The following is a 26,472-nucleotide window of genomic DNA, read 5'->3' on the forward strand; positions in this document are numbered from 1 at the left end:
GAAGACAAGCCTCCAAAAAAGAAAGGAACGCGCAAGTCCTCTAAAAGAAAACAAGCAAGAACTGATACAGAAGACATAGAAGCATGAGAAATCCCCAGATCCTTCTTGTATAGAGGTCACAGCTTAAGGAAGGGTGGCACCAGGAAGAAGTAGCTCATCTGCTTTATATTGTGTAATTAAAAAAAAAATAAAAAAAATGTATATGCATGTTTATTTGTGTGTGAGTGTTGCATGAAACAATGCTTTACTCCTGTGAGGGAGTTCTACCTGCCCACAAATTCATGTACCTTGTTATGCACTAGAGAGGGAAACTGATGGCAAATAGTCTAAGGCATCGGTAAATAATTTATTATAAAGGATGGTCAAATTGAAGGCGGAAAAGGAAATATTGTCACAGAAGTAAAATTGCACTAACACTTAATAACACTAAAATCACATTTAATAGCAAAAAAATAAAGTTTAATAACCACATCAAGAGCCAAAATCGGTTAAAAACGCCCACCAGTAGCCCACCATTACCATCTGTGTTCTTGCTGGATAGATTCCCCCCTCTGTTTATCCTGGTGTGTGTTGTTTTCAGGGTTTGAAAATAATGGGAAATGCTACATTATTATAGTTGTTGCTGAACACGAGGAGTGGGGAAATCTTCCAATGGGTACACCTGTTCAGTGACGACTGTCTAAGAGGGGATTTACACTTTTTTTGAATAGGTTTCCTCACTTCCTTTAATGTTTTTAGGACAGGAAGTAAAGGGAAATCTTCACAATAGGAGGAACACGTGTTGTACCTGAAATATTCAAAGGGGGGCATGTATGTTTTGAAAGAAAAAACAAATCGCGTAGGTAGCCTTCAGCTTTAGGCCTGCCATACATGCGGTTGGGATCGACCAATTATCGGCAACACTGATATATCGGGGACCGATGTGCACTTTCCCCAATATATCGGAATCGCCCCCTGTGGTTACTGATATTGCCGATATTTAGGGAAAGTGCTGTACCGTGGTGATGCCTGCAACTAGAGGCATCACCCTGGTACCGGTGTCCATAGCCGACAGGCGGCTGACTTGTAATGACAACCGATGCGGCTGAGAAGCCGCTCGGCTGTCATTACAAGGAGGGGACGCCCCCCCCCCCCCCTCCCTCCCACCGCCTTCCGCGGGTTGCCCCCGAAGAGAAGACCCGGGTCTCCATGTAAAAAAAAAAAAAAAAAAAACGGAAGTGATGTCATGACATCCCTTCTGGGTACTCGGTGCCAAATGAAAAAAACTGACAGCATTCAAAACAGCCAAACTTGGCGTTTTGAATGTTTTTCGTTGCCGAGGAGGGGTTTGGGGTCTTTTTAGATCCCCAGATCCCTCCACAAGGAGTACCTTTTAGGGGGAAAAAAAAAAGTTTTTTTTACATGTCCGAAAATATCGGCAGAGATCATCCGATGACCAAAATATCGGTATCGGCATTTAAAAAAACGATATTGGTCGATCACTAACATGCGGCAAACCATGGGTTGCAGGAAAGAAATTTGCTTGATTGCCCCATCAACACAGTGTTGATGCGGGAATCCCTCCTGCCGGGCTATTGTCTTCTCCTGGCGGGCGGGTGAAGCCGTCCCTACTTGGGAGAAGACCATGATTAAAATCGCAAGAGACTCTGGCAGGCTGGTTGTGCCCAAGTTGATTGCTTAAACAACTTGGTACATTCAGCCTGCCCATTAACAGTTCAAATCTTGGCTGGTTCCTGCTGAACCGGCCGAGATTCAAACCAAGCATGGCTGGCATGAGAGTTGTTTTCTAATTTGCTCTTAATTACCTTTTACTAAAAGATGCGTGACATGCAGTTTCCTCTTCAAGAGATCGGCTATTAAATATTTGACCTGCTGGTGAAAACTGGTTTTGCAGCCAGAGCAGGAGAAACCAGGAAAGGAAAAATATAAGAGGATTTAGTTTAAAGTGTTTCTAAAGCCAAAACTTTTTTAGATGGTGGTGAAGAATTGGGGTTTAATTACTGGAAAGGTTCCCTTTAATTGACTCAGTGACCATTATCACAAGGGCTAAAAGGGAAGGTAAATCCAAAACGGAGTTGTCACCAGAACCGGAGAAGAGGAGAAATCCTTCCAATGAGGGTGCTTTTGGTTACAGGCCAGCTGTCTAAGGAGACATTTCCATCTCATTTTGGGAGAAATTCCTTAACTTCTTATTGGATATACAGGACTGGAAGTAAAGGGAAATCTTCCCAGTGTAAATCTTAAAAAAATAAAAAACTTGACAAGGGTTTTACCCATTACCTTTGCTGTTCAGAACTGAGTAAAATGTTTTGGCTTCAGATATACTTTAAAAGTTTACATAATGGGAAGTAAAGATGTCTAGTCTGTCATTTTTGTCTTTTGTGATCTCATGAGTGCATTTTATTACCTGCATGTATATTACAAAGTTGTAATCAAAAATAGTCAGTTTGCAACTATTAAAAACATAAATTTATCATAACTACCCTTTAGGTTTTAGTATATATCTGCAAGTTTATCTTATGTTCAGCTTTTTTTTTTTTTTTCAGTACTACGCCTCAGGTACTGAGCCCGACAATAGCTGCCCCTCCTAATGCTTTACCTCGGCGTAGTTCCCGTCTCTTCACCAGCGACAGCTCTACCACCAAGGTAAGGAACAAACTACACTGCTTGCCATTTATTTGTTGGCCAAATTAGTAGCATTTTTTAGGGTATTCAAGACTATGTTCAAACAATATTTTTAGAAATGGTTGGTCCCCAGTGGTGTGAATCATCCAATTTCATCTTATATTGTGTATAAAAACAATTCTGGGCTTTTTTCCTTTGGACTTCTTTAGAGTGACACATTTAACAGCAGACATGCTGGGTGAACAGACCTGGGGACTTTGACGCAGGGATGTCCCAAGGATATAGAAAGTATTCTAATTGCACCCGCTGGTGTCTGCCCAGCACTAAATTGTCAAGTTTGTTAAATGACCCTTGCAGATCAGTGATTTACAAGATGGATTATTGTGGCTCATTACATAAACTGTACTCTTGAATGCTTTGCTTTGCCACTCTTTCAGGAGAACAGTAAAAAGCTGAAAATGAAATTTCCACCCAAAATCCCAAATCGGAAAACCAAAAGCAAAACCAACAAAAGTGGTGTCACACAATCCAATCTAAATGAGAGTTTGGAAATCAGCAAGTTGGATTCATCCATTATCTCAGAGGGAAAGATCTCCAATGTGGGGCCTCAAATACAGGCCCTGTCAATACAGAAAGCAGCAGCAGGTAATGTTTTCCATTCCACAGTGTCTTGTTTTGTCATGGGGATGATATTTGTGAAACTTAAATCCAGAGAGTGGTTGGAAAATGGACATATGCGCTCAGATGGAACAGAGGGGTTCTGAGTGAAGCTGTGGGTGTGCTGGACAGGATGGTGAGCATATGGTAAGGATTATAGGCTGTTTTGAATTCAAGTCCTGTAAAGTATAGAGGGACCTGATGTATCGAGAAAGGAATGGGAGGAGAGACCTTGGAGGGGTGTATCTAAAATGGAAGAGCGACTTACTCTATTAAGAATAGAAGAGAAGCTTGTGAAGTTGCGAGAGACCTAGGGTATCTAGAAAGCAAGAGAGGCCTGTGAAGTGGATAGATCTGGAGTACAGTATATAGAATGGAAGTGATTCCTGTTAGAGGAGATTAAACTGATACTAAAGCTTTTTTTGATATATATATATATATATTTATTGATATATATATTGAGATAGATAGATAGATAGATAGATAGATATATATATATATATATATATATATATATATATATATATATATATATATATATATATATATATATATATATATATATATATATATATATATATATATATCTGGTTATACTTACCTGCTCTGTGCAGTGGTTTTGCAGAGAGCAGCCCAGATCCTCCTCTTCTCAGGTTTCTCTTCAGTTCTCCTGGGTCCTCACTCCTGTTGAGTGCCCCCACAGTGAGCAGCTTGCTATGGGGGCACCCGAGCCAAGCCCCAGCTCTGTGTGTCCTTTCAGACACAAAGCTGTGGTTTGGCCCCACCTCCTCTCTCCTCATTGGCTCACGGACTTTGACAGCAGCAGAAGGCCAATGGATCCGCACTGTCTCAGCCAATAAGGAGAGAGAGTCCTAGACAGCTGAGTCTCTACTGCAACATCACTGGATAGAGATAGACTCAGGTAAGTGTTGGGGGGGGTGATGCACACAGGAGGCTTTTTTTAATCTTCATACATAGAATGCATGAAGATAAAAAACATCTGACTGTACAATCATTTTAAACTTGTCTATGATGAATGAAAGAGGCCTGCGAGTAAAAAAACACCTGGGGTACCTCTGGAATAGAATTGGCTTACAAAGTAGAGGAACTAGAAATAGCTAGAATGGCAGAGAGGCTTGTGAAGTATTGAGGCCCTGGGGTATATCTAAAATGCGAAACAAAGGCCCGTACACACGTACCGATTGTCGGCCGAAAATGTTCGGCCGCTGAACGATCGGCCGATTTTCGGCTTGTTAATATGATGCTGCCGACAGCTCCTTTTCGGCCGAAAAGAATCTGATGTGCATGCTTTAAAATTTTTGTAGGCCAACACCAGAACGGCCGATTGTTCGCCAGTCAGTACAGAATTCGCCCGACAAACAGCAGATTTGCAAGACTGGGCATGCTCAGAAAAGACAAAACACACGGAAAGTTAACACATCACATCACATGACATCACTTCTGCAGTCGGCTGCTGTTGGCCGACAAAATTCATGTGCAGTCTTTTGCAGTTTTCAACAGACACGACAGCCCTGGACAAAAGACGGCTGATCGTTCTGCCAACGATCGGTTTGTGTGTACGGGGCTTAAGTCTGTAACTTAGAGCAGCACCCAAGGCATATCTAGAATCGAAGAGCGGCCCATCAAGTGGGGAGGGACCTGGAGTATCTAAAATAGAGAGCCTTGTGAAATGGAGGGTGTCCAGGGGTTTATTTTAAAATGGAAGAGGGGCCTGAGAGAGGGGGGCCTAAAGGTAAATCTAGAATAGAAGAGAGGCTTGTGAAGATGAGCTGGGCCCGGGGTGTATCTAGAATGGAAGAGTGGTCCATGAAGTAGAGAGGGACCTAGGGTGTATCTAAAATGGAAGAGTGGCTTCTAATGTGGAGAAGGACCTGCAGTATATGGAAGAGAAAAGAAGCAGCCTGTCAAGTAGGGAGGGACCTGGTGTATATTTGGAATGGAGGAAAGCGGGAGCTTAAAGCGGTTGTAAACCCTATGAAAAAAAAAATAAAAAAAAAAAAAACCTGCAAGACAAAGGCATAATGAGCTAGTATGCATCGCATACTAGCCCATTATGTTTAACTTACCTTAAAACGAAGCCCCGACACGGACCCCCGGACATCGATGCGGGCGCTGCCATGATCCCTCGTCGTCTCTTCCGGGTTCGGCGGCTCCGGCGCGCTGATTGGCCGGAAGAGACGGCTCCAGCGCGCTGATTGGCCGGAGCCGCGATGACGTCACTCCCGCACATGCGCGCGGGAGTGATTTTTCCGGCAAGCTCCCGCCAAGTTAATTGAAGGTCCCCCCGGACCTTCAGAGCGCATGAGCCGCTCGCGCGAGCGGCTGCATGCACTGTAAATATCTCCTAAACCGTGCCGGTTTAGGAGATATTATTTGTACCTACAGGTAAGCCTTATTATAGGCTTACCTGTAGGTAAAAGTGTCAAAAAGCGGGATACAACCGCTTTAAGGGTATCCATAATGGAGGGAGAGGCCGTTAAGAGAGGTTATGGAGGCTGCAGCCAAAGTCATGTTCAAGTGTAACCTTGAAGTTCTTGATTTGTTTTAGGAGCATGACAGCTGATGTGGTAATCCACCATATTTTATCAGCACTGAACTTACACCTGCAGCTTAGCTGCTGAAATTATTTTTATTTTATTCCAGCAGGTAAGTGTACCATACAACACAACGTGATCTAGGGATTAGGTGTTGTGAAACTTGATTATGTGGTGCACTTGGTTCAACAAGACAAATGTGAATAATTCTGCTGAAATTAGAGTGCTAAATGTTTGTTCCTTCTTTTTTTTTTTTCCTTTTCTTTTTTCCCCAGAAGGTTTGATGAGCCTATTGAGGGACATGGGGAAGGGTTATTTGGCCTTGTGTTCCTATAATTGTAAAGAGGCCATCAATATCTTGAGCCATCTCCCCTCTCATCACTATAACACTGGTTGGGTTCTGTGTCAGATCGGCAGAGCCTATTTTGAGATGGCAGAGTATTTACAGGTAAGGATCAAAACCTTTTTGTAACAAGTATTAGGAATGTCACATTAAATCTACATACTGCAGGCAACTTTGGATGTGAGAAATATATGGAAATTATGCTAATTGTACTATATACAATGTGTTAATTTTTTCCAGCTTGATCCTAGCAGTCCACTATATGTAAAATTTAAAAATGCAGTTTTAATAAACTGTTTTTATAGAAGGATAAGTGCACTATATTTGAACTTGTCATTTTCTGCCCCCTTCTCCCAGCACTTTCAGCCTAGGCTATACTTCTTACAACCATTCTCCTCGAAGATTTCCACTGTGCATCTACCTCAGACTGTTTCCTCTTTTTTTTTTTTTTTGCAGGCAGAACGCGTGTTCTCAGAGGTGCGCAGGATTGAAAGCTATCGAGTAGAAGGCATGGAGATCTACTCAACCACACTCTGGCATTTGCAGAAGGATGTCGCCCTGTCAGTGCTCTCGAAGGACCTTACCGACATGGACAAAAACTCCCCAGAGGTACAGACTTTGTAAGGGGGTGATGGGTTGCAGTGAATCGTCAGCAAGCAGGTTCTGTAATGGTCCAATCTTGGAGGACCCCAGGGATAATGCTATCCGTGTTCTTCTGGACTTTAATGGTATATTTAATAGACCAAAAAGAAGCCTATATGAGAAGTTCATGTTTTGTTTCTCTCATCTCTCTACGTGTTTGACTTCGGTCTAGTATCTATGACATGAGTTTTTATGTAAAGCTAACTGGGGCAGGTGTTGACTAGAATGTATTTAGTGCCTATATAGGGGGTGCTGTAAGGTGGGAAGATTGCAGCATAGAAAGTAATTTAGGATTTGTGTAATTTCAGGCATGGTGTGCTGCTGGGAACTGCTTCAGTCTGCAGAGAGAACATGACATTGCCATTAAGTTTTTCCAGCGGGCTATTCAGGTAGATCCCGGTTATGCATATGCCTTCACTCTCCTCGGCCACGAATTCGTACTAACAGAGGAGCTAGATAAAGCTCTTGCTTGTTTTCGTAACGCCATCCGCGTCAACCCTAGACACTACAATGCATGGTGAGTGACACCTCTAGAATAAGTCTACTTCCTTTTTACTTTCTGGACCATTTTTTTTATTGGCTTATGTATATATATTTTGTGCTTTTTGCATTTTATCTTCCATTTTTCTATGAGTAGTAAAACGCTAATGGCAATATTTAAAATAGTGGAGAACAGTAAACACTCAATTTTTTTTATTTATTTATTTCTTAAGGATAAGTTCACCAAAAATTCACTTTTTTTTTTTTTTTTTTGCGCCATGGGTGCAATGTCCAGCTCCTGCAGACTAAGCATAGTTGTCTGCTGTTGAGAGCCGGAAGATCAATGGCCTGCGAGAGAATTTACCAGCGTCCCCGCAGCTCATTGAAAACTAAAAGCCATCTGCCCCACACGGCGGCGTGGGAAGAGGCTGCAAGTGCTGGAACATGTTGCTTGTCTCACCCTAAAAAAAAAAAAAAAAAAGTTGTAATTTGTAACATGTTCCAAAGAACTTATCCTTTAACTACATATAGCACTGGATACCTTAACGAGAGGTTAAGTTACATACTTAACATTTCTCCATTTGAGATTGTAATCTTTATCCCTATTGTGCTGTCGCAGGTATGGTCTTGGAATGATATATTATAAGCAAGAGAAGTTCAGCCTGGCAGAAATGCATTTCCAGAAAGCACTAGATATCAACCCTCAAAGTTCAGTATTGCTGTGTCACATAGGAGTGGTAAGTATTACCTCCTTCCATTGTTGAAGTTTTTCTGTAAGTATATTTACCTGTTCTGAGGGTGCTCTGATCCAGTCACATGATCGCCTCCCAGCGGCAGCTACAGGGAAGGGGAGAGGAGGGACAGCTGACAACAGATGCCCCATAGTAAGCCTATGGGTGACCTCGCCACACAGGCATTGCAGCCAATGTCGCTGATCTAGTTTCTCCCCTGAAGTCAGCCACTGGGGAGATCCTGTGACTGGACCAGAGAACCCTATGAATACAGTGGCTTGAAAAAGTATTCATACCCCTTGAAATCATCCACATTTTGTCATATTACAACCAAAAATGTAAGTACATTTTATTAGGATTTTATGTGATAGACCAAGGTGGCGCATAATTGTGAAGTGGAAAGATAATGATAAATGGTTTTCAATTTATTTTTACAAATATCTGAAGTGTGGCATGCATTTGTATTCAGCCCCCTTTACTCTGATATCCCTAACTAAAATCTAGTGGAACCAATTGCCTTCAGAAGTCACCTAATGAGAAAATAGTCCACCGGTGTGTAATTTAATCTCAGTATAAATACAGCTGTTCTGTTAAGCCCTCAGAGGTTTGTTAGAGAACATTCATGAACTAATCGCATCATGAAGGCCAGGGAACACACCAGACAGGTCAGAGATAAAGTTGTGGAGAAGTTTAAAGTAAGGTTAGGTTCTAAAAAATATCCCAAGCTTTGAACATCTCATTCAATCCATCATTCGAAAATGGAAAGAGTATGGCACAACTGCAAACTTGCCAAAACATGGCCGTATACATAAGCTGACTGGATGGCAAGGAGAGCATTAATCAAAGAAGCAGCCAAGAGGCCCATGGGAACTCTGGAGGAGCTGCAGAGATCCACAGCTCAGGTGGGAGAACATTTGCACAGGACAACTTTTAGTTTGCAAGAAGCCATGTGGGGACACAGCAAACGTGTGGAAGAAAGTGCTCTGGTCAGATGAGACCAAAATTGAACTTTTTAGCCTAAAAGCAAAACGCTATGTGTGGCAGAAAACTAACACTGCACATCACCCTGAACATACCATCCCCACTGTGAAACATGGTGGTGACAGCACCATGTTGTGGGGATGCTTTTCCTCAGTCGGGACATGGAAGCTGGTCAGAGTTGATGGGAAGATGGATGGAGCCAAATACAGGGCAATCTTAGAAGAAAACCTGTTAGAGTCTGCAAAAGACTTGAGACTGGGGCGGAGGTTCACCTTCAGCAGGACAACGACCCTAAACATACAGCCAGAGCAACAATGGAATGGTTTAGATCAAAGCATATTCATGTGTTAGAATGGCCCAGTCAAAGTACAGACATAAATCCAATTGAGAATCTGTGGCAAGACTTGAAGATTGCTGTTCACAGACACTCCCCATCCAATCTGACAGAGCCTGAGCTATTTTGCAAAGAAGAATGAGCAAAAATGTCACTCTCTAGATGTGCAAAGCTGGTAGACACATCCCCAAAAAGACTTGCAGCTGTAATTGCAGCAAATTTGGGTTCTACAAAGTATTGGCGGAGGGGGACTGAATACAAATGCATGCTACACTTTTTACATATTTATTTGTAAAAAAAATGTGAAAACCATTTATCATTTTCCTTCCAATTCATAATTATGTGCCACTTTGTGTTGGTCTATCACATAAAATCCCAATAAAATAAATTTACGTTTTTAGTTGTAACATGAAAAAAATGAGGAAAATCTTAAGGGGTGTAAATACTTTTCCAAGGTACTGAAGGTAAGTATATGCATCTTCCTTTTACAGGGTAGTTAGAGTAGGTTTTAGAAAGGGTTTTGGCTTAGTTAGATCAATCCTAGGTTTATACTTTAAACTTCTTGGCTGTCCATAGAGGAAAAGCCCTTAGTTTTCAGCTTATAGTGCCAAAGGAGGCTAGATGCTAAAGAGTGGTTTTTTGTTTTTTTTAGATTTGGATTTAAAAAAGCAGCAATAATGATTAAAAATATGCAACCCTCTTTTGTGTCCTGAATTTACAAAGTGCCCATGTTTGTGTGTGTATGTATGTGTGTGTGTGTGTGTGTGTGTGTGTGTGTCTATTTATGTATGTATGTATGTATGTATATATATATATATATATATGTGTGTGTGTGTCCTCTCCTTCATGACATCACAGAGCTGGTGGAGTTTAGAGACCTTGCGCTCCTCCACCTTCCGTTTTGAGGATGCCCCACAGATGCTCAATAGGGTTTAGACCTGCAGACCTGCTTAACCAGTCCATCACCTTTACCCTCGGCTTCTTTAGCCAAGCAGTGGTCATCTTGGAGGTGTGTTTTGGGTCAATATCATGTTGGAATACTGCCCTGTGGCCCAGTCTCTGAAGGGAGGGGGATCATGCTCTGCTTCAGTATGTCACAGTACATGTTGGCATTCATGGTTCCCGCAATGAACTGTAGCTCCCCAGTGCCGGCAGCACTCACGCAGCCCCAGACCATGACACTCCCACCACCATGCTTGACTGTAGGCAAGACACACTTGTCTTTGTACTCCTTACCTGGTTGCCGCCACACACGCTTGACACCATCTGAACCAAATAAGTTTATCTTGGTCTCATCAGACCACAGGAACATGGTTCCAGTAATCCATGTCCTTAGTCTGCTTGTCTTCAGCAAACTGCTGGGGGTTTCTTGTTCATCATCATTAGAGGCTTCCTTCTGGGATGACAGCCATTCAGACCAATTTGATGCAGTGTGCGGAGTTTGGTCTGAGTACTGACAGGCTGTCCCCCCCCCCCCCCCCCACACCCCTTCAACCTTTGCAGCAATGCTGGCAGCATGCATATGTCTATTTCCCAAAGACAGCCCCTGGATATGGAGCTGAGCACGTGCACTCAACTTCTTAGGTCGACCAAGGCGATGCCTGTTCTGAATGGAACCTGTCCTGTTAAACCGCTATATGGTCTTGGCCACCGTGCTGCAACACAGCTTCAGGGTCTTGGCAATCTTCTTATAGCCTAGACCATCTCTATGTAGAGCAACAATTCTTTTTTCTCTTTCGTTCATTGACGGACACAGTTCCGTATCATCTTGACCCTTGGGTTTATGCTGCCCCTACAGGAGTAGGACACTAGGTGGAGAAAAGTTTGACTATGCCTATAGGGCAGTCCCAGGTGGTATACTCCCACTTCCTGCTATAGGTCTTCAGTATTTTTCTGCCTAGTCAGGAGTAACGACCTAGTTCTGTGCTGGGATCTCTGGTCCTAGCATTTTTTCCTTTTTAAACTGATTCTTTTTTTTTTTTTATTTTCTGTTCCTGAGAGCACTACAATCAATTGGTTCCTGTGAGAACTACATTCAACTGCCGGACTGGGCGATGCACTGGATATCCTAGATCCTTGTGGTCTTCCCAGTCTGGCCAGGGAGCGCGACCCGACCTTAGCTCCGCGCTGGGCTGGCCGCGACATAGCCCCACTGGACGGGGGCTGGCCAGCAAGTTAATCGGCTCACGAGGACACATAGCCCTGGTCACCACCTGAGTCGCAGCTAGCCTCTGGCCCGCAGCACCCCTATTCCAGGTCTGCTTGGAGTTGTGCCCGCCCAGTCCTAAGGTGTAGTGAGTAGTGTCCCCCCTCCTGTGGTTGTTTGGGGAGGACGAGGGCCCGTCCATTGGTTGGTCGGATCACTACGTGCCCTTCCTTCCTACATAACGCTCCCCCTCACTATCGGGGTTCCTCTGCAGACCACCCCCTATTCACCAACGTCTAGCTCCCCCCCAGGGCAGCCACGCCTGTTTTAATGTTTGGGGGCGTTAGCGGGTGCTGGGGGCTGAAGGGGGGGGTGCGCTGCCAGCTGTGTAATCTGTGGTTTTTGGGGGAATAGTCCTGGCGGGGTCCCCCCTTACTGTCTAGATGTACCTGGGGGTCCCCAGGATGGTTGCTGCATATATATCAGCGGCCATGTTTATGTAGTCTGGAGGCCATTTTCTTATAGTTTCCAATTGCTATCACAGGCAGCCATATTTTTTAAGTCTATGTAGCAGTTAATCTCTAGTGGCAATTCATTGAACTTCCTCTTTCTGATCGCCGCGCGGCATGCAGCCTGTCACTTTGACTAACTCTGAGTAAGAGGTGGGGAGTCCCTGTTGGTGCCAAACGGCTCCCTCTTTCTTCTATAGCGGTAGTGGTACTGCTGGTGCAGCAATGGGGGGATACTTTTAACAGCAATTTTTACACTTTGCTAGCGGTCCCCAGGTTAACCCATGGAGTCCCTGGAGCACGTGTCACCACCTGACCCCCCCCCCCCCCCCCCCTCTCAGAGGCTGCGGGGGCCCAGTCCGCCTTGTCTGCAGTTACTGGTGTCTAAGGTAGATATGGCTTTCCGAAATAGGACGAGCAGGCTAAGTCGATGGAGGTTGGATCAGGGAGAATGTTCTCTCCAGGTGGTGTTTCATCAACTGTCTATCCGATGGGGGACTCCCGATGTGGACCTGTTGGCCTCTCGTCTCAACGGGAAGGTGCAGAGGTTCGTAGCAAGGTCTCGGCATCCTCTGGCCGACACCACCAGCACTCTGGTGGCTCGCTGGGGTCAGTATCATCTGATGTACGCATTTCCTCCGTTGACTCTTCTGCCAGGGCTTCTGCGAAGAATCGCGGCAGAAGAGATTCAGGCCATCTTAGTGCCTTCGGACTGGCCTCGCAGGTCCTGTTACACAGACCTAGTACGGCTGGTCGCAGTTGTCCCTTGGAGACTCCCTCTCAGGGAAGATCTGTTAGCTCAAGGGCCCGATCTTCCATCCTGCTTTACAGTTGCTGGCTTTAACGGCTTTGCTATTGAAAGCCAGGTGCTGAAGGCTAGAGGGGTGTCTGAATCAATGATTCCTACGCTGTTAAAAGCTAGAAAATCAAATTCTAGGAAGATTTATCATCAAGTCTGGAGGGCATATATTGCTTGGTGTGAGTCTTGGGGGGGGGGGGGGGTTTCTCCCCGTTCCTTCTCGGTGTCTTGGAGTTTCTCCAAAGAGGCGTAGATCAGCGTTTGGCCTTGGGTTTAATCAAAGGCCAGATTTCGGCCCTGGGGATTTTTCTTTCAGTGCCCGCTGGCCACATATTCCTTGGTTCACACCTTTGTTCAGGGGTCTGCCACCTGGCTCCCCCGTGAGATCTCCGTCAATTTGGTGCTGTCGGTTCTCCAGAAACCGCTTTTCGCAAATATTCGTGTGGTTCATCTAATTACTATCACAGAAGGTAGCCTTCTTGGTGGCTTTTACTTCTGCAGGCAGGGTGTCGGAGTTGGTTGCGTTGTCTTGTCGTTCACCCTATATCTGCTGGTGGTTCATGGAGACAAAGTGGTGTTTCGTTCCTGCCAGTCGTTCCTTCCTAAGCTCGTCTTTGGTTTTCCATTTAAATGAAGACATTGTGTTGCCTTCCTTGTGTCCTAAGCCTAAGCATCCTAAAGAGATTGCCTTACATTCTTTGGATGTGGTTGAGGCAATCAGGGTGTACCTGGCGGCGACTGAGTTGTTTTCCGAAACTCGGATTTCCTGTTTGTCCTTATGGATGGACCTCGTAAGGGGCTGACTGTGTCTGCTGGGACAATTTCCAAATGGATCAGGCGGACTGTGGTGCAGGCCTATTCCATTAAGTGTCAGGATCCTCCTTTCCCTGTTAAGGTGCATTCTACGAGGGCGCTTAGTGCCTCTTGGACCTTCCATCATCAGGCGTCTGTAGTGCAGGTTTGCAAGTCAGCCACCTGGTCGTCTGTGCACACTTTCACAAAATTTTAAAAGGTGGATGTTTTGGCATCTGCGGATGCTTTTGGCTGCAAGGTTTTGCAGGCCGCTGTTGGAGAGGATTAGTCCTCTTTGAGGGTTTATTTGTTGTCAGTTGAGCTCCTGTTTTACCTGGTTGGCTAAGTTTAGCCTTTGGGAAGTGTGTTTCCTGCTGTGTTCTTCCCACCCCTCGTGTTGAAGGGTCAAGAAGATGATAGAGATGTGTCCGTCAATGAACTAAAGAGAAAACTGGATTTTTGTTTTACCGTAAAATCCTTTTCTCTGATGTTGACGGTCACAGCACGTGCCCCTCTATTGAGTTAGGTTTTATGTTCTTCTGATTCTGCTTGTTACAAAATTGAAGACCTATAGCAGGAAGTGGGAGTATGCCCCCTGGGACTGGCCCTATAGGCCTAGTCAAACTTTTCTCCGCCTAGTGTCCTACTCCTGCAGGGGGCAGCATAAACCCAAGGGTCAAGAAGATATGGAGCCGTGTCCGTCAATGGACATCAGAGAAAAGGATATGTGTGTGTGTGTATGTGTGTGTGTGTGTGTGTGTATATATATATATATATATATATATATATATATATATATATATATATATATATATATATGCATATTACGTTGTCTTCTTTTTTTTTGGAATGGAAGCAGAGGGGCCTACAGCAAACCAAAAGTTCTGTGAGGGCAGTTATGATCCCAACTACTTGCAGTCAATCAAAACAACCATTTTATGTCTTCAATTGCTTTGTGGTTTGGACAAAAAAAAATTGGACTTCGGCCAATGCCATGCAGCCTACTGTGCTCCCCGATACTTGCTATTAGAGTTGTACTTTTAATTTGGCATCTTGCTCTGTTTATGGTATAGTGCTGCTACGGTTTGTTGGAAATCTATTGAGCACTTGCACACATAAAAGGTTTAAAAGAAAAAATTTAATAAAATACCTATAAAATAATTATAATTAGGACCTGTGCAAGCTTTGCTCCCTGGCATGCCAAAGTTGAGCAGTTTTGGACTAGGAAAAAGTTTAGCTACTGTGTAAACAGAGGGTCAACAACCAGTAGATTGTGGATTGGTGACTGGTAGTTCGCGGTCTATGCTTGCTGACCCGCCATTCCAAAGTATCAGACATAGTGCAATGCAGAGGGACTACTTGTAAAGGTGAAACTGTAGTAGGGCACAAGAGCCACATAAACCGATGCCTTCTCTGTAGTGCTGGCTCCTGTCCCATACGGAGTGATCCCAACTGCACTCCACCTCTTTTCCTGGCCAGCGGTCTCCAGAGTGATGCCAGCAGCACGAAGAAGAGCTCTTCAGATCAATGTGAAGCAATACACTGAGCATAATAGTATAGGGCTGCTTTCACACCAATGTGCTGCGGTTTACCCACACCGTGGGTGTACTGCAGTGTACCTGCAGATTTCCCGTGGGTTTGCTGCACTTATCCTGTGGGTTTGGTGCACTTTCTGAAAAAAGCACACCTGCGGGATATAATAGACTATGGCTAAGCACAGCTAACCCAGAAAAGATGCAGATGCACTGCAGATAAACCCAGCACATCAGTGTGAAAGCAGCATTTTACAGGGCTCAGAACAGTAAGGATTTATTTAGATTTGCACTTTGGAGGGTTCGGGTGGTAAAACCTCATAGTTGAGACATAATTTTATTACCTTTGCCCCAACCGCATCCCCTTTAGCTGCAGTGGCCAGGGGTGTACACATGTCGCAGCTGCAGCAGGAGTTCTACACCCAGTCGTGGTTGGTGGGTGTAGCACTTGCCATGCATAACCTGCTCAAATGAATGAGGCCACTCTGCAAGTGCCCTGCAGCCTTGTGAGTACAGCAAACAAGGAGTTAAAAAAGGCAGCATTTTGTTACTTTCTCATCACCTGCTTTAATCCCTTTGACCCCGTAGAAGAATAAAGTTGTGCCCTCATTTACTTAAATGGGTCGCAATTGGCAGGCGGTAGCACCCACCAGAAGCAACAGGGAGCCTAATTCCAGCTGCGGCATGTGTACTCCTTTGACTGCTGCCTCTGCAACTAAAGGGGGTAGGGACTGGGGGGCAGTAAAACGGTGACTCAACTGCAGGATTTTACAATCCCCCCCCAAACTTAACATGTGAACATGCACTAAGGGTGCTGCTGCTGATTTGTAACTTAGGGCTAGTTCCCAAGTGCAACAGGCACTGCTGCTCCCCTAAGAAGTGATCCAAGTGCGTTTGTCAGGTGGGGAGGGGGGGATGTTGCCTCTTCACCCCCTGCATGAAACCCTTGCCACGCAATGTACGTGATTGCGAAAAGGTAGTACGACAATAAGAGTTTTTTAAATCGGATGTGAGGAGGCGACACTGCCCCATATTGTTCAGGTAGATCGATCTCCACCTCTTTCATATTGCCTATCCCTTTATATCGTTGATCATCCAGAGGTAGTGAGGGGGCACAGACACCATTTCCCAGGAAATTAGTTTGATTACTGGTTATGTATACAGAATTTAGTTAGTGCTTTATTTTAAAACATTCTGTTTGTCCAGAAGACCAGATTTCTTTTTTTGTACATTTATTTTTATATAATCTCACCAAAATGATTACAAGAAAATTGCTTAACTGTGTGCTTTAAATTTGTTAATAGGTGCAGCACGCGCTTAAAAAATCAGATAAGGCTTTGGATACTCTTAACAAAGCCATTTCCATTGACCCCAAAAACCCGCTATGCAAGTTCCATCGCGCCTCCATTTTATTTGCCAATGAGAAGTATAAGGTACAGAACTGTGATCCTATTATGATTGGTAATGTTTCTGGTCCTTTTATATTGTTGCAATTTGTTTTTTCTTTTTGTTTTTTATACTAGTCTGCACTGCAGGAGTTGGAGGAGTTGAAACAGATTGTCCCTAAAGAATCCCTAGTGTATTTTTTGATAGGAAAGGTAAGTGAACTGAGTGTACTGTAGCTTTCATATGTAGAAATGGGGTTCTGAACAACCCCAAATTTGTGACATTACTACTGAATCTCCGGCTTATATACCTTTTTAAGGTTGTTTAAATTACAATAACCCACTACAGTCAATCAAAATGTATTTATTTTCTCAACTGTCTCCAGTAAAAGTGAGATTTATTTTTTTTCTTCACTTTGCACATGTCATCTACACTTTGTATTTATAAGTTAACGTTGTCAGGAAGTCTAAGCTAATAATCCAGACCGCAAACTACTTAATCAATATAAGCCAGTGCCTCTAGCCTTCTGGTGTGCCAGCTTAATTAGCATAAAATATATTGGTTAAACCTAATCCACACTGACACTCAGGGCTGTGAGAGGAGACAGAGCAGCTATGCCGGCCCCCTCACTACTGCTACCAATTCAGAGAAGCCTTTGTATTTTGTCAATGAGTTCAAGGCAAAGGCTTCTGTGGTAGGGCAGGCATAGCAGCTGCACTGATTTTCTTTTTTTTTTTTTTTTCTATTTTTATTAAAGTTTTATATCAAATTTACAAGCATGAAAAGAAGCGGAAAGAAAAAAAAAATCAAATAGAAAGAACATTGTGTCACGAGCTTTCCACTAATATAAGTTCTGGTCCCCAGTCCTCAGGAGGGATGTGTTGGAGCTGGAGAGAGTCCAGAGAAGATCAACTAAACTAATTGGGGGATTGGAGGCCCTTAACTATGAAGAGCGTTTACAATCGCTTAATTTATTCTCCCTGGAGAAGAGACGCCTGAGAGGAGACATGATGGCATAAATACCTCAATGGTGATCTCAGCATAGAAAAAAAAGCTATTCAGCCGCAAGGATTGTATGAGGACTCGAGGACATAAAATGCTATTTAGAGGAGAAACGTTTTGACCTCAGGCAACGCAGGGGGTTCTTTACTGCTAGGGCTACAAGAGTGTAGAATTCTCTACCACAAGAGGTAGTTTTTGCGGGGAGTATGGCTACTTTCAAAAGACTCTTGGACGTACATCTCAAGGATCAGAACATTAAGGGGTATGAGAGATGATTACGGCCACGCGTGCCTACACAGGTTGAACTGGATGGACTATTGTCTTTATTCAACCTCAACTACTATGTAACTATGTAAGAGTAGCAAGGAAATAGTGCCCTAACAGTAAAAGGATGGGGGTCAATAATGGATGTGAAAACCACAATCCATAAAGACTCTCCAGTGAATAGTCTACTGATACTAATACAAAATCAGGTGCTAATTAGGTCCATGCAAAAATACCAAGACAATGTATACAAAGGTGTGTCCCATAAATCAAAATGTGATAAATAGATGAATATAATAAAACAATAAACAAAAATAAAACGTCTCTCAAATGGTGTGGGTCTGCTTCAACCAGTGGCGTAGCGTGGGGGGTGCTGGGGGGGCCAGCCGCACCGGGCGCAAAATCTGGGGGGGGCGCCCGGGCGCATCCTGCGGCTGCCGCTGCCATTTAGGAGCCCACTCGCTCAGCCATCTGCTCAGGCTCAGCCATCCTGAACGGCGGGCGGCGGGAGGCTAATATCAGAGCCAGTACAGCTCTGGATGGAGGGCGGGACTTCAAGTTAACCCGCAGGTGATTGGTTGCTAGCAACCAATCACAAGCTGGTTACCTAGAAAAGTTGTGCAGATCCCGCCCTCCTTCCAGAGCTGCCCTGCTTCTGATGTTAGCTTCATGCTTGCTGCCGTCCACGCGGAGCTATCCAGCTGCTGCCTGCTCTGTGAGTATCGTGGAGGAAGCTGTGAAGGGGGAGCAGAGGACAGGGAGCTGAAGATGGGGGGAGGGCTGAGGACAGGAATCTAAAGATGGGAGGGGGGGGCTGAGAACAGGAATCTGAAGATGGGGGGGGGGGGTGAGAACAGGAATCTGAAGATGGGGGGGGGGCTGAGGATAGGAATCTAAAGATTGGGGGGGGGGACTGAGGACAGGAATCTGAAGATGGGGGGGGGCTGAGAACAGGAATCTGGAGATGGGGGGGGGGGACTGAGAACAGGAATCTGGAGATGGGGGGGGGGGTGGTGTGAGAACAGGAATAATCTGAAGATGGGGGGGGGGGCTGAGGATAGGAATCTGAAGATGGGGGGGCTGAGGACAGGAATCTGAAGATGGGGGGGGGCTGAGGACAGGAATCTGAAGATGGGGGGGGGCTGAGAACAGGAATCTGGAGATGGGGGGGGGGGGACTGAGAACAGGAATCTGGAGATGGGGGGGGGGACTGAGAACAGGAATCTGGAGATGGGGGGGGGGGTGGTGTGAGAACAGGAATAATCTGAAGATGGGGGGGGGGGCTGAGGATAGGAATCTGAAGATGGGGGGGCTGAGGACAGGAATCTGAAGATGGGGGGGGCGGTGGGCTGAGGACAGGAATCTGAAGATGGGGGGAGGGGCGGAGGGCTGAGAACAGGAATCTGAAGATGGGGTAAAGCTGAGGACAGGAATGTAGGGGTAGTAGGGGACAGGAATGTAGGGGTAGTGGGGGACAGGAATGTAAAGGGGTACTGGGGGACAGGAATGTAAAGGGGTACTTGGGGACAGGAATGTAAAGGGGTACTGTGGGACAGAAATGTAAAGGGGTACTGGGGATGAGGACAGGAATGTAAAGGGGTACTGGGGGACAGGAATGTAAAAGGGTACTGGGGGACAGGAATGTAAAGGGGTACTGGGGATGAGGAGAGGAATGTAAAGGGGTACTGGGGATGAGGACAGGAATGTAAAGGGGTACTGGGGATGAGGACAGGAATGTAAAGGAGTACTGGGGATGAGGACAGGAATGTAAAGGTGTACTGGGGATGAGGACAGGAATGTAAAGGTGTACTGGGGATGAGGACAGGAATGTAAAAGGGTACTGGGGATGAGGACAGGAATGAAAAGGGGTAGTGGATGAGGACAGGAATGTAAAGGGGTAGGGGATGAGGACAGTTATGTAAAGGGGCAGTGGATGAAGACAGGAATGTAAAGGGGTACTGGGGCTGAGGACAGGAATGTAAAGGGGTACTGGGGCTGAGGACAGGGATGTAAAGGGGTACTGGGGATGAGGACAGGAATGTAAAGGGGTAATGGATGAGGACAGGAATGTAAGGGGGTACTGGGGATAAGGACAGGAATATAAAGGGGTACTGGGGATGAGGACAGGAGTGTAAAGGCGGAAGGGAGGTGATATAAAGGGGGCTAAGGACAGGAATGCAGAGGGGGGCTGAGGACAGAAATGTGAAGGAGGAGGGGAATGATATAAAGGGGCATAAGGATAGGAATGTAAAGGGGGGGGGGGTGATGACAAGGATGTGAGGGGAGGAGGGGGGATATGAAGGTGGGCTGAAGACAGGCAGGTGATGTGCAGGGGGGACTAAGAACACTATTGTAATGACAGGATTGTGATGTAAAGGATATGAGCCTAGCTTTATAACATTGTTACCTGTGTTCTGCATGTAGGCAGCCCATTGATTTAATTTTGTGTAATTAGGTTGGCCAGTGTAGTGGTCAGGTAGGTCTCTGTAGTGGTCCGATAGGTCTCTGTAGGTGTCCAGTATAGTAATCAGGTAGGTTAGTGCAGGTAACAGGTAGATCTGTGTAGTGTTCAGTGTAATTGTCAGGTAGGTTTGTGTAGTGGTCAGGTAGGTCTGTGTAGTGGTCAGGAAGGTCCATGTAGGTGTCAGTATAGAGATTAGGTAGGTCAGTGTAGTGATCAAGTTGGTTAGTGCAAGAATAACGTAGGTTAGTGTAGGAATAAGATAGCTCAGTGTAGGTGTCTGTATAGTGGTCAGGTAGGTCAGTGTAGGAATCAGGTAGGTCTGTGTAGTGGTCAGCTAGGTCAGTGTAGTGGTCTAGTATATTTGTGTAGGGGGCGCAAATTACTTAACTTGCCCCGGGTGCTGACAACCCACGCTACGCCACTGGCTTCAACTGATTAATAAATAATTAATATAGTGAGTCTGTGCCAATGTGACGTGACAATAGGTGCAGACGATGGTGATTTCACATTAAGAGATGTTCAGGGTGGCCTCTTACCGCAAAACACTTCAGAAATGTCATTAAGGCCCCTTTCACACACGCTGTCCGTTTGTCCGTTTTTTCATCCATCCGTTGACGGATGAAAAACGGACATCAATGCATCTCTATGTGACAACGGATGAAAGACGGATAACAACTGACGAAAAACGGATGGCAACTGACGTTGTCTGAAAGGGGCCTAAAACTTGAAGGTAACAAAGTGGTGGGATGGTGACACCCGGTGCTAAAAATGGATTCTTACCAGAAATCAGGGAGTTATGAGTTTAGACTGCTGGAACGGAGAATCCAATATGATGTGCTCTCACTGGGATATCCAGAAAACTTGTCCTGTTCACAGGTTCCTGTTGCTCAAGGTGCAAAAGCCCAGAGGATGATGCTCAAAAAGGAGCTGATGGCGCATTACCCTCAATACAAGTTTATTAAGAAAGGGGGAAAACACTTAAAAAAAAATGGAACAGACAGATGAAACATAACTCATAAAAAATGCTCGGCCGCCTGCAGAACGGTCCGTAGCATATATCAGTACGGCTAGCCCCCCACCGCGTTTCCACTTAGGAGTCGTCTACTGGGAAATATCCATTAACTATGTAAGATCATACAGGTATCATCCCATGTCTTCGCAACCAAATTGGAGGGTAAGGGGGCAAACAATTCTAGCATTAAAATGTGCAACAAACCGGAAATGTGTGGACAGTACCTGCCCTTGATGTATGCACCATACGACCAGAACAGGTCTGAGCAAATGTTGCATATGTATAGAAGTTAGAGGCTTACGGATTAAAGCTTGAAGCGTGACCACAAAGATAGAGATGTAGAAAAAGCCTAAGCAACTAAAAAAGAAAACCAAGCATAACAAAAATAAACTACCAAAGAATCAAGGACAGCGTGGATGTCACTGGGCTAAAGGCCCAGTAGCATCTTTCATAGGCAAAAGCGAATTTAAAGCAGAGTTCCGGCCACGAAAAACATTTTTCAATAAAAATACCCCCGGGACAGTCAGGGCTAGTACATTCCACAATGGATAGCCTTTGAACTGTCCCGGGTCGCACTTACCTGCAAGAAGAAATACTTTTTTAAATTCTCCAGCGCTGCCATCTCGGATGTGGGCAGCTGAAGCCAGCGTGTCTTCCGTGTCCTCTTCTCCCAGAATGCACGTGCCCCGCTCGTCCCTTCCGGTGCGCCGCCGCATTCCTCCACAGCTTCTGAACCTGGAGATCACAATATGAATTCTGCATTTTCAGAAGTCTGCCCTGGTTCCGTCCACGAAGTTGGAGTATTTGGGCCTGACTCTGGACTTAGCCATAGCCAGAGTGCTCCTTCCTCTGGACAAACTCCAGAAATTGCAGACTGCAATTTGCCTCCTGCTGTCCAACAAATGGTTATCACTCCCCAGACTTGCATGTGGGTGCTGGGCCTGATGGTATCTACCTTTTGAGGCAGTGTTTGCACAGTTCCTTATGAGGTCCCTTCAAAGGGAGATTCTGACCAACTGGGACAAGACTCTGAAGTCTCTGGACAATCGGATCCGGCTGAGTTGGGGAACTAAGGAATCCCTGATATGATGGCTTCTCTCTCTGGCGCTTCGGCTGGGAAAATCATTCCTCCCCTTGTATTGGACAGTGGTCACCACGGATGCCAGCCTGTCCGGCTGGGGAGGCATCCTCGGCAAGCATTCTGTTCAGGGGATCTGGACGCTGGAAGAGTCCAGACTACCGATCAAGGTCTTGGAACTCAGAGCGATCAAACTGTGTCTGGATCATTGGATGTATCGCCTTCAGAGATGCCCAGTGCCCATTCAATCTGGACAATGCCACAGCCATGGCTTATGTCAATTACCAAGGGGGTACTAGAAGTGCCCTGGCGTCAGCCGGCACTCTTAAGGTGGGCAGAACGATTCATTCCAGCCCTCTCCGCCGTACACATTCCTGGGGTGGAAAATTGGCATGCGGATTATCTTGGCAGGCGTTGGACCAAGAGGAGTGTCCTTTCATCCAGAGGTGTTTCATCAGCTGTGTCTCCGGCAGGGGAACCCCAAGATGGATCTGTTGGTGTCTCGGCTCAACAGAAAGGTGCAGATGTTTGTGGCTCGGTCAAGGGATCCACTGGTGGACGCCACAGACGTGCTGGTTGCTCCAGGGGGTCAGTATCGTCTGATCTATGCCTTTCCTCCTCTTAAGTGTCTCCCCAGACTCCTACGCAGTATCGAGGCAGAAAGGATTGCGGTCATCTTAGTGGATCTGAACTGGCTTCGCTGGGCTTGGTACGCCGATCTAGTGCAGCTGGTCGCCAACGTTCTTGGAAGCTTCCTCTCCGGAAGGATCTGCTGTCCCATGGACCGATCTTCCATCCTACTTTACAGTGGCTGGCTTTGAGGGCTTGGCTGTTGAACTCCAGGTGCTAAAGGATAGAGGTTTGTCTGAGTCTGTGCTTCCTATGTTAAAAGCTTGGAAATCTACTTCTAGGAAGATCTACCAATGAAGACATTGTACGTGGAAGACGTACATTGCGTGGTGAGAGTCTCTTGGGGTTCATCCTCCCTTTTTTTTGGTGGCTCGGATCTTAACCAACCTTAAACGGGGGTTGAACAGAAATTGGCCTTGAGTACCTTTTTAAGGGCCTGGTATCGGCCATGGCAGTCTTTTTCCAATGACCTTTGGCTGCACACTCCCTGCATACTTTTCTTCAGGGTATCCAACATTTTGGTTCCTCCAGTGCAGGCACCGTTGCCACCTTGGGATCTTAATTTGGTGCTTTCAGCCCTACAGAAGCCTCCCTTTAAAAATATTCCCCTGCTTATGCTGCCCCAGAAGGTGGCCTTTTTGGTGGCTATCTCCTCTCCGTGCAGGGTGTCTAAACGGGTGGCGTCATCCTTTCATTCACCTTATCTGGTGATTCACAAGGATAAGGTGGTGCTTCGCCCCTGTCCGTCATTCCTTCCTAAGGTTGTCTGGGACTTTCATTTGAATGAAGACATTGTGTTTCCTTCCCTGTGTCCCAGGCCTAAACATCCAAAGGAAATTGCCTTGCATGCCTTGGATGTGTTCCAGGCTATTGGGGTGTACCTGGCAGCTACGGAGTCTTTCCGCTTCCTCTTCGACCATTTCCAGATGGATGAGACACAGTGGTCCAGACCTATTCCATCAGGGGTCAAGTTCCTCCTTTCCCTGTCAAGGCGCACTTGACTAAGGCGCTTATTACCTCCTGGGCTTTCTGTCATCAGGCGTCAGTGACGCAGGTTTGCAAGGCGGCCACCTGGTCGTCGGTGCACACTTTTTTACAACTTTTTATAAAGTGGATGTGTTGGCATCTGCGGACGCTTCCTCTGGCTGCAAAGTTTTGCAGGCTGCTGTTTGAAAGTGCCTGATCCTCTTTGAGGGTGTATTGTGTTTTTCAGGTGGACTCCAATTGTTTTGGTTGAGTCCCTGTCGCCTGGTTGGCTACTGTTTAGCCTTGGGAATGTTTTGCTGTTTCTCACCCCCTCATGTTTAACACTGCTTTGGGACATCCCAATGGTCAAGAATGACAGGAGCTGTGTCCGTCAATGAACGAAAGCGAAAAAGGGATTATTGACTTAAAGTAAAATCTATTTCTCTGATGTCAATTGATGAACACCTCACCCACCCCTCTGTAGAGTTATAATTCTCCTCCTAAAACTGCTTGTAACAAAACTGAGTGGCTTTAACGGAGAGAGTGGGTATACCCCCTGGGAATGCCCATGGGTGTAGCTAGATTCTTTTTGGCTAGTGTCCTACTGCAGTAGGGGGCAGTATAACCCAATGGTTAAGAATACCAGAAGCTGTGCCCTTAGTGAACATCAGAGAAATGGATTTTACGGTAAGTCAAAAATCTCCTTTTTTATTGCCCTTTATTTTTTATAAGCGTTCACATTCTCTGTTCTCAGCTGCATACGCGTTCACATTCTCTCTGTTCTCAGCTGCATAAGAGCGGGGGGGAGGAGAAGCAGCAGTATACTGAGCTTCCCAGTGAATGGCTGTGCAGTGGGGGCGTGTCAGGACAAGTCTGATCATTGGAGGAGAGCAAACTGAGTTTCCACAGTAGCCTTGAAGAAGCAAATCAGGTACAGTGCCTTGCGAAAGTATTCGCCCCCCTTGAACTTTGCGACCTTTTGCCACATTTCAGGCTTCAAACAAAGATATAAAACTAATTTTTTGTGAAGAATCAACAAGTGGGACACAATCATGAAGTGGAACGAAATTTATTGGATATTTCAAACTTTTTTAACCAATAAAAAACTGAAAAATTGGGTGTGCAAAATTATTCAGCCACCTTAAGTTAATACTTTGTAGCGCCACCTTTTGCTGCGATTACAGCTGTAAGTCGCTTGGGGTATGTCTCTTATCAGTTTTGCACATCGAGGGACTGAAATTTTTGCCCATTCCTCCTTGCAAAACAGCTCGAGCTCAGTGAGGTTGGATGGAGAGCGTTTGTGAACAGCACTTTTCAGTTCTTTCCACAGATTTTCGATTGGATTCAGGTCTGGACTTTGACTTGGCCATTCTAACACCTGGATATGTTTATTTGTGAAACATTCCATTGTAGATTTTGCTTTATGTTTTGGATCATTGTCTTGTTGGAAGACAAATCTCCGTCCCAGTCTCAGGTCTTTTGCAGACTCCATCAGGTTTTCTTCCAGAATGGTCCTGTATTTGGCTCCATCCATCTTTCCATCAATTTTAACCATCTTCCCATCAATTTTAACCATCTTCCCTGTCCCTGCTGAAGAAAAGCAGGCCCAAACCATGATGCTGCCACCACCATATTTGACAGTGGGGATGGTGTGTTCAGGGTGATGAGCTGTGTTGCTTTTACGCCAAACATAACGTTTTGCATTGTTGCCAGAAAGTTCGATTTTGGTTTCATCTGACCAGAGCACCTTCTTCCACATGTTTGGTGTGTCTCCCAAGTGTCTTGTGGCAAACTTTAAATGACACTTTTTATGGATATCTTTAAGAAATGGCTTTCTTCTTGCCACTCTTCCATGAAGGCCAGATTTGTGCAGTATACGACTGATTGTCTCGCACCTCAGCTGTAGATCTCTGCAGTTCATCCAGAGTGATCATGGGCCTCTTGGCTGCATCTCTGATCAGTCTTCTCCTTTGTATGAGCTGAAAGTTTAGAGGGACGGCCAGGTCTTCGTAGATTTGCAGTGGTCTGATACTCCCAATATTATCGCTTGCACAGTGCTCCTTGGGATGTTTAAAGCTTGGGAAATCTTTTTGTATCCAAATCCGGCTTTAAACTTCTCCACAACAGTATCTCGGACCTGCCTGGTGTGTTCCTTGTTCTTTATGATGCTCTCTGCGCTTTAAACGGACCTCTGAGACTATCACAGTGCAGGTGCATTTATACGGAGACTTGATTAGACACAGGTGGATTCTATTTATCATCATTAGTCATTTAGGTCAACATTGGATCATTCAGAGATCCTCACTGAACTTCTGGAGAGAGTTTGCTGCACTAAAAGTAAAGGGTCTGAATAATTTTGCACGCCCAATTTTTCAGTTTTTTATTTAACAAAGTTTGAAATATCCAATACATTTTGTTCCACTTCATGATTGTGTCCCACTTGTTGTTGATTCTTCACAAAAAATTACAGTTTTATATCTGTTTGAAGCCTGAAATGTGGCAAAAGGTCGCAAAGTTCAAGGGGGCCGAATACTTTCACAAGGC

The 26,472-nt window shown here is 45.3% G+C and overlaps 1 protein-coding gene across 3 annotated transcripts in view; it reads left to right on the forward strand.

Annotated features, from left to right (window-relative positions):
* CDC27 (cell division cycle 27) overlaps positions 1–26,472 on the forward strand; it is a 63,261-nt gene that overhangs the window by 28,285 nt on the left and 8,504 nt on the right. For 2 of the 3 annotated variants that reach the window (XM_082271992.1, XM_082271990.1), the window contains 8 exons: positions 2,547–2,646; positions 3,063–3,270; positions 6,113–6,285; positions 6,637–6,789; positions 7,131–7,339; positions 7,922–8,039; positions 16,431–16,559; positions 16,650–16,724. In XM_082271992.1, coding sequence (XP_082128118.1) covers positions 2,547–2,646; positions 3,063–3,270; positions 6,113–6,285; positions 6,637–6,789; positions 7,131–7,339; positions 7,922–8,039; positions 16,431–16,559; positions 16,650–16,724 — 1,165 coding nt within the window. The remainder of the gene's footprint in view (positions 1–2,546; positions 2,647–3,062; positions 3,271–6,112; positions 6,286–6,636; positions 6,790–7,130; positions 7,340–7,921; positions 8,040–16,430; positions 16,560–16,649; positions 16,725–26,472) is intronic. The other variant, XM_082271991.1, reaches the window with a different exon arrangement.

This window comes from Pelophylax lessonae, assembly GCF_965119305.1.
Source record: "Pelophylax lessonae genome assembly, chromosome: 11".
NCBI classification, from domain to species: Eukaryota; Metazoa; Chordata; class Amphibia; order Anura; family Ranidae; genus Pelophylax; species Pelophylax lessonae.